An 8,047-nucleotide genomic window follows, 5' to 3' on the forward strand; every position below is an offset into this window, starting at 1 on the left:
AGAACAAGAACAAGAACAAGAAGAACAAGAACAAGAACAAGAACAAGAACAAGAACAAGAACAAGAATAAGAACAAGAACAAGAAGAACAAGAAGAACAACAAGAACAAGTAAGATGATGAGTATTATCACTGCCTCTAATGAAACAAAATGAGATATGGATTTAATGTGAACGATGAACAATAAGACTTTTGTAAGGCTTCAAGTAGAGAGGGAAGTTTAGGCAATTATTATGAGATGGCATTAAAAGAAATATCCATGAAAGGAAAGAAGATAAATTTAATATTATGAAATTAGTCATTTTAGAATGACAGTATGGAGAAAAATGAAATAAGTCTTATTGGCTGAACAAGATAATCAGAATTTTCTAGTACATGTTTATAAGTAACAATATCTCAAGAAATATGTCATGGTTTTTCACATGACCCACCTCTGGAGGTGATGTACCACAACATACCACACCTCCCAGACATATAACTTGGTGAACCCAGACTACAGTCTTTGGGGAATTTTCACTTAATGGCAGAAAGGACTAGATGAAGAACCCAAAGCACAAATTTCTCTACAGATCCCAAGATGACTGGGAAAATGAGATTCAATCTTTCTATATCCACTGGGGATGCACTTACCACAAAGGGAAGAGAAAATTCTCAATATCTAAAGACAGATCATCATCCAGGGTGTAACACAATTCCCCAAGTTCACTCTTCTATCTAAATGCTATTCTCTGGGGAAAAGGCAGCCACACATCCACACTATTTATAAGCAAATGTGTTCTGCAGCTAAGCCCACACAAAATCCTCTGTGCCTTATTATTGGCTGAGGAATGATATCATTACAGTTCATATTTTTTCTGCTTCAAGTAAAGACTCAAAGTATTAATCACAGATTATGTTCTAAGATTCAACCATCATTCCAGGAACATTCAGGCACTAAGTTTTGTCTACATCTTCTTAGACTGACAAGATACAAAATGAATTCTTGGCATCTGAAACTTTTCTACCAGATAAACATGGATAAATAGGAACCCAAGAATTCTTCCAGGTTTGGACTGGGATATTTAACAGTGGGAGCGGGTGTTTCTTAGTCTTTTTTCTGCTTCTGAGACTCATTTCCTCATATTGGATTGCCTCATTCAGCCTCTGTATGAAGACTTTTGCCATGTCTTATTTACCTTGTTTTGTCATGTGTGTTTTTTGTCTCTTGGAGGCCTATTCATTTCTGAGGAGAAAACACTGGATGAGTGAATCAAGGGGAGAGAAAGGGGCAGATGATTAGGGAGGAGTGTAGAGAGGGGAAACTGTTCTCACAGTATATTGTAAGAGAATTTATTTTCAAAAATATAACACACACACACACTCAGAGAGAGAGAGAGAGAGAGAGAGAGAGAGAGAGAGAGAAACAGATATATTAACAGATTTCTTAGTATAGGAAGCTCTTTAGCAAAGCTGTTTCTTTTCTAGCCTGTCTAACTGGCGATTAAGAGAAAGTGGCAAAAGAAAGCCATCAGGGGAAACAGAGTAGTAGTGGATATAAGTGGACACTGCATTCCCAGCATTTCTCTTACGGTTCTCATGCATGCCCAGGACTCAAATCTTCAAGATTAATGACTCTGTGACACTGGGTACCACTTACATCACTCTTGTTCTTATAGTTTTGGATTTGACATGTTTTTCACTCATATCATTGCAGAAGAAAATCTGTAGCTGCAGAAATTAGATCTGGGTTACCAAGATATCATTATTGTAGGGAGGACTCTATTGAAGAAAAATTAGGTGGGAGAAGGTTGTCCCTTTTCTTCTTCATCCTTCGTATATATTTTCTTTTTCAGAAATAATTCTGAAATTTGATACTACTAGCCTTATGACTGTAATACAATTTGCTTGCAACTACACCGGTTTATTCGGTCGACATAATTGGAACTAGAAGAAACATTACTAGAATGCACATTGCAGGTGGGATTGATCAATAACTGAGTGTGGATCATCTTCTAATACAACTCTTTTTCCTGAGTCTACAGATTCCCTTAGAAAAGAATGAACTCAGTAAATATCTCCTTGGTGACTGAATTCATTTTAGTAGGATTAACACACCAGCCTGATCTCCAAATACCCCTGTTCCTTCTGTTTCTAGCAATGTATCTAGTCACTGCATTGGGAAATTTGGGTTTGATTATTCTAGTTTTGTTAAATTCACATCTTCACACACCCATGTACTTTTTCCTCTTTAACTTGTCTTTTATAGATTTTTGTTGTTCTTCTGTGTTCACTCCCAAAATGTTGATGAACTTCATATTAAGACTGAATGCGATTTCTTATATACAATGTATGACTCAGCTCTATTTCTTTTGTTTTTTCGTTATTTCTGAATGCTTTATGCTGACTTCAATGGCTTATGATCGATATGTGGCCATTTGCAACCCACTTTTATATAATGTTATGATGTCCCCTCAAGTGTGTTTGAAACTAATGATTGGTTCATATTTGATGGCATTTTCTGAGGCTATAGCTCTCACTGTGTGTATGCTGACATTGACTTTCTGTGAAGCAAACATCAACCACTATTTCTGTGACATTCTTGCTCTGCTTCATCTCTCCTGCACAAGCACCTATGTTAATAAGCTTGTAGCTTATGTCATATTAGCCATCAACATCATTGGTTCCACACCTACCATCTTTATCTCTTATGGTTTTATCCTCTCCAGCATCTTCCGCATCAGTTCCTCTAAAGGTAGGGCCAAAGCCTTCAGCACCTGCAGCTCCCACATCATTGCTGTTTCTCTGTTCTTCGGTTCAGGTGCATTTGTGTATTTCAAACTCTCCTCACCTGGGTCTACAGAAAGGGCAAAAATCTCTTCTGTTTTTTATACCAATGTGGTTCCTTTGATGAATCCATTAATCTACAGTTTAAAAAATAAAGATGTTAAAATTGCCCTAAGAAAAACTTTGGCCAAGAGGAAGGTTTAACTGGATACATGTGTCTTCATGCTTTAGCTTTCAATATACCTTGTGTTTAGTCAACATATTTAATTGGTAACTCTGTATCCCAAATTTTCTTCTTATATTTTTAATTTAATTTTTATAATTACTAAAATGACATAAAATATTACCGTTCTAAAAAAATTGAGATACAGCATGATGTATTGAAATGTGTATGTGTGATATAATAATACAACAAACCTGCCTTTTTCTCATCATTTTATGAGGCTGAAATTAATTAATGGAAATCACAGAAGAAAACAGTTTCCAGGTTTTAAACAACCAAGGCATGCTTCTTCATTTCTGTGATAAAACACTGGCCAAGAACAACTTGGAAGAGGCAATGGTTGCTTTGCTTACAGACTGTAATCTGTCAGTAAGGAAGTAAAGGCACAAAAACCCTGAAGCAGAGAAAATGGAGGGATGTTTCTCACTGGCTTGGCTTCAAAAGTTTTCTCTGCTTCCTCCTGCCTAGGACAATCTCCCTACAGTGGGTTGAACTTTCTCACAGAATAAAGTAGCAAGAAATTTCCTCCAAAGTCAAGCTTACAAGTCAATATGATGGAAGAAACCCCAAAGTTGAGATTCTCTCTTTGCAGGTGACTTTAGTTTGTGTCAACTTGGCAAAAAAAAAAAAAAAAAAAAAAAAAAAAAAAAAAAAAAAAAAAAAAAACTAACCAGCATATATTAGTTACATAATTGTATATGCTACTCTTGCAACTATGCACTACATAAGACATTCTTAAACTTTATCTGAGATGTTTTTACACAACTGTATACATATAGGTATATAAGACATATAACCAAATGATAATAATTGCAGGGAAATTGCTGATAGTTTTTAAAAGAAATTTATTTTAATATAATTTGTTTTTTTATATCTTTTGACTTTCTAGTATGTGAGTTTAGAAAGAAAAAAAGAAAGGCATTGTGTGTATGAGTGAGTGAGTGTGTGTGTGTGTGCGTGTGTATGCGCACATGTGTATGTGTGTGTGTGCATATTGTAATCCCACCAGAAAGTACACATGGAAATGTATGGATATTTGGATGTCAGTCTTCCTTTTTCCATCATGTTTTGGGTATAATGTTTCTTGTCCACTGATGGGTTTCCCAGGCTAGTGGCCCATTCACTTCTAAGAATTCTCCTTTCTTCTCTCCCTTCCTCTCCCAGCCTCTCCCTTAGGAACCTTGAGATGACAGATTTGAGCTAAAACACCAAACTTTATATAAATTCAGATCATCAGAATCCAGGTCCTTAAACTTGAGGAGCAAGGGCTTTACTCACTGATCCCACCTCTCAGCCCCTGAAGCAGTTTTCAGAAGAAAAATATATTATTATTCTCAGTTATAAAATGACAAATTCACAAATTTATGACAAAAGTGTGCTTATTTACATTCACATGTTGAATTATACCTTGAGTAGATGGTTACTATTACAGGACAAGGCATTGTCAACACATAAGATTTATAAATATTTTTGTTGTATAATAATCACCTTTTTATTTAAAGTATACAAATTTGCCAAGGTTTGTTTAGGGCTGGTTAAGAAATCTTTTGAAATTCTACCCAAAATCCAAGCCAATATTCATTTATGTTATTGTATATAAGTATGTATGTGAAGGGATTTGAATTTTATGGGCTCATGGGTTTTCAATTTTATGAAAAATTTCAGTTGAATTTTGATAGGAAATTCATAGAATCTGTACATTGTTTTTGGTATGATGGCAATTTTCACAATATTAAAGCTGGTAATATCTGAGCACAGAGGTCTTTTCATCATTTGGTATTTCCATTTCATTTTCATATTACATATTACATGTAAAGCTGTTAAATATATAACTTCAGGTCAAGATTTTTAATCTTCAAAATCAGCCTCACATGTAGAAATGTGTGGTATAAGATTTTTGTGTATGCATAGGTTAGTACAGGAATGCTTGGGAGAAGGAGAGGGAGCCGAGCTTTTGTTGCAGTTGTATTTTACTTCATTGTAGTACTTTTTGAGCTGTAGGTTTTTTTATTTTATTGGTTATTGTATTTATTTACATTTCAAATGTTACCTCCCTTTACCATTAAACCCCCATCCCCACCCCATCCCCCTGCTTCTATAAGGGTACTCCCCTTCCACACATCCCTTCCCACCCCTCAGCACTCTAGCATTCTCTTATGCTGGGATATTGAGCCTCCATAGGACCAAGGGGTTCCCTTCCTATTGGTGCCAGATAAGGTAATCCTCTGCTACATATTCAGCAGGAGCCATGGGTCCCTCCATGTGTATGTACTCTTTGGGTGGTAGTCTAGTCCCAGGGAGCTTTGGAGGATCTGATTGATTGATATTGTTGTTCTTCCTGTGGGTTTTCTAAGCCCTTCAGACCCTTCAGTCCTTTCCCTAACTCCTCAATAGGAGTCCCAGTGCTTAGTTCAATGTTTGGCTGTAAGCATCAGCATCTGTATTGGTCAGACTCTAGCACAGCCTGTCAGGGGACAGCTATACCAGGCTCCTGTCTGGAAGCGCTTCTTGGCATCAACAGTAGCATCTGGGTTTGGTTACAACTCAGATGTTCCTCATGAGAGGAATACAGAAAATTTGATACATTTTCACAATGGAGTACTACTCAGCTATTAAAAACAATTACTTCATAAAAATAGCAGGCAAATGGATAGAACTAGAAAATATCATCTTGAGTGAGATAATACAGTCACAAAAGAACAAACATGGTATGTACCCAATGATAAGTGGATATTATCCAAAAAAAAAAAAAATGGCTTGTAATACAGTTCACAGACCATATGATACCCAAAAAGAAGGAAGACTAAAATGTGGAAGCTTCAGTCCTACTCATAAAGGGGAAGAAAATTATCATGGGATGGAGAAGGAAAGGGTGAGAGGGACCTGGGAGGGAAAAAAGGAGAGGGAGGAAAAAGGGGGGGAAGATCAGATGTTGGAGGAGACAGGGGAGAAGTACAGATGGTCAGAAAATTGAAAGGAGGTGTGTAGCAGTGAGTGATAGGGAACTGGTGGTAGCTACTAGAAAGTGCCCAGATGCTAGGAACCCAAGAGGTTCCCAGGACCCAACAGGGATGGCATTAGCTGAAATACCAAAGGGAAGAGAGAATCATATCCAGTAAATAGGCACGGCTCCCAGTTGAGGGATTGGGTCACCCACCCATCTCAAAAATATTCCAGAATTGCTCCTGTCAAAAGAAATGTGGGGAAAACGAATGGAGCAGAGACTGAAGGAAAGGGAATCCAGAAACTGCCCCACCAAGTATATTATTCCAAGTATATTATATGTAATTACATATTTTTATGTTTTCCCTTTCCAAGTATATTATATGTAATTACATATTTTTAGGTTTTCCCTTTCCTGTCTCTTAACCCTTCACATACATAGCATTTACTGTCTCTAAAATTCATTATCTTTATGTCTTTGGTCACTGCATTGGAAAATTTTGTTTTTGATAATACTAACTGTGCTGAATTCTCACCTTTACAACCCTGTGTACTTTTTCCTTTTTAACTAGTCCTTCGTAGACCTCTGCTATTCTTCTGTGTTGACTCCCCAAATGCTGATGAACTTTATAATAAGGAAGAATATAATTTCTTACACGGAATATATGACCCAACTCTTCCCCCCCTCCCCCTCTCTCTCTGTTATTTCTGAGTGTTATGTTTTGACTTCAATGGCCTATAATTGCTATATGGCTATCTGTAACCCACTGTCGTATAATGTTGTCATGTCCTCTAAGTTATGTTTGAGCCTTATTCTTGGTTCATACTTTATTGCATTTTCTGATACTGTAGATCACACTGCATGCATACTTTAACTGATGTTTTGTGATGCCAACACCATCAACAACTACTTCTGTAATATCCCCCCTTTGCTTCAACTCTCCTGTACAAGCACATATATCAATGAGCTTGTATGTTTTGTTGTTGGGTGCATTAATATCATTGTTCTTTCTTCAAATATACTTATTTCTTATGGTCTCATCTTCTCCAGTATCTTCTGCATCTGATCCTTGGAGGGTAGATCCAAAGCTTTCAGCACCTGCAGCTCCCATATCATCACTGTTTTTCTGTTCTTTAGATCAAGTGCATTTCTGTATTTCAAATCCTCCTTAGCTGGGTCTTTGGATAAAGGAAAAATCTCTTCTTTTATACCAATGTGGTTCCCATGATGAACCCCTTAATCTATAGCTTGAGAAATAAAGATGTTAAAGTTGCCCTCAGGAAAATTCTGAGCAGGGAGAACTTTGGCCAGTTCAGTGTTGTCTTTATGAGTCTTATATTCACATAGAGATAGTTTGTATTGATGGGGAATACAGGAGATGTCTGTCTTTGTCTTTCTTAGAAAATATTATACTTTTTATTTCAAACTTTTCATGTTTTAACATGCAGGAAATCATGGTGTTATTCTGAACCCATATTTTTTTCATCAAAAGAAGTTTGAGCCAGATGGTGGTAGCGCACGCCTTTAATCCCAGCACTTGGGAGGCAGAGGCAGGTGGATTTCTGAGTTCGAGGCCAGCCTGGTCTACAGAGTGAGTTCCAGGACAGCCAGAGCTACACAGAGAAACCCTGTCTCGGAAAAAAAAAAAAAAAAAAAGGACTGGAGTGAGAGCCGCCATCCTCTCTCCGGTGAGTTCCTAAGCAGGGAGCAGCCACCTGGGAGGCAAAGGCTCCAAGAGTCGCAGGGGAGCCGCCGGGCAGCAGGGACCAGATCCTCTCAGCTTCCAACTAACAGAGGTGGATCAGCGACCTTAGCAGCCTCTCCCTTGCACATGGAAAGTCTGCCCCCAGAGACCCGCCAGACCCGGAGTCTCCAGTGAGAGCCGCCATCCTCTCTCCGGTGAGTTCCTCAGCCGGGAGCAGCCACCTGGGAGGCAAAGGCCCCATGAGTCACAGGGGTCTTGCAGGGAATCAGGGACAGGACAAGCTCCGGTCAGGCTCACTAAGAACATCTATCACCAAAAATCAAGAGATGGTGAAAGGCAAACACATGAATCCTACCAACAGAAACCAAGACTACTTGGCTTCATTAGAACCTAGTACTCCCACTGCAGCTAGTC

At 38.1% G+C, this 8,047-nt stretch overlaps 1 protein-coding gene and 1 pseudogene across 1 annotated transcript; both read left to right on the forward strand.

Annotated features, from left to right (window-relative positions):
• The first annotated feature begins 1,964 nt into the window (after positions 1–1,964).
• Positions 1,965–3,006, forward strand: LOC116072367 (olfactory receptor 8B3-like). Its single transcript, XM_031343797.1, has one exon. It carries the CDS (start codon positions 2,036–2,038, stop codon positions 2,963–2,965), a length of 930 nt encoding a protein of 309 aa, XP_031199657.1. The 5' UTR covers positions 1,965–2,035; the 3' UTR covers positions 2,966–3,006.
• A 212-nt stretch (positions 3,007–3,218) lies between these two features.
• On the forward strand, positions 3,219–7,275 carry LOC116072864 (annotated as a pseudogene).
• The last annotated feature ends 772 nt before the right edge of the window (positions 7,276–8,047 follow it).

Source organism: Mastomys coucha, unplaced genomic scaffold (genome assembly GCF_008632895.1).
Source record: "Mastomys coucha isolate ucsf_1 unplaced genomic scaffold, UCSF_Mcou_1 pScaffold23, whole genome shotgun sequence".
Lineage (NCBI taxonomy): Eukaryota > Metazoa > Chordata > Mammalia > Rodentia > Muridae > Mastomys > Mastomys coucha.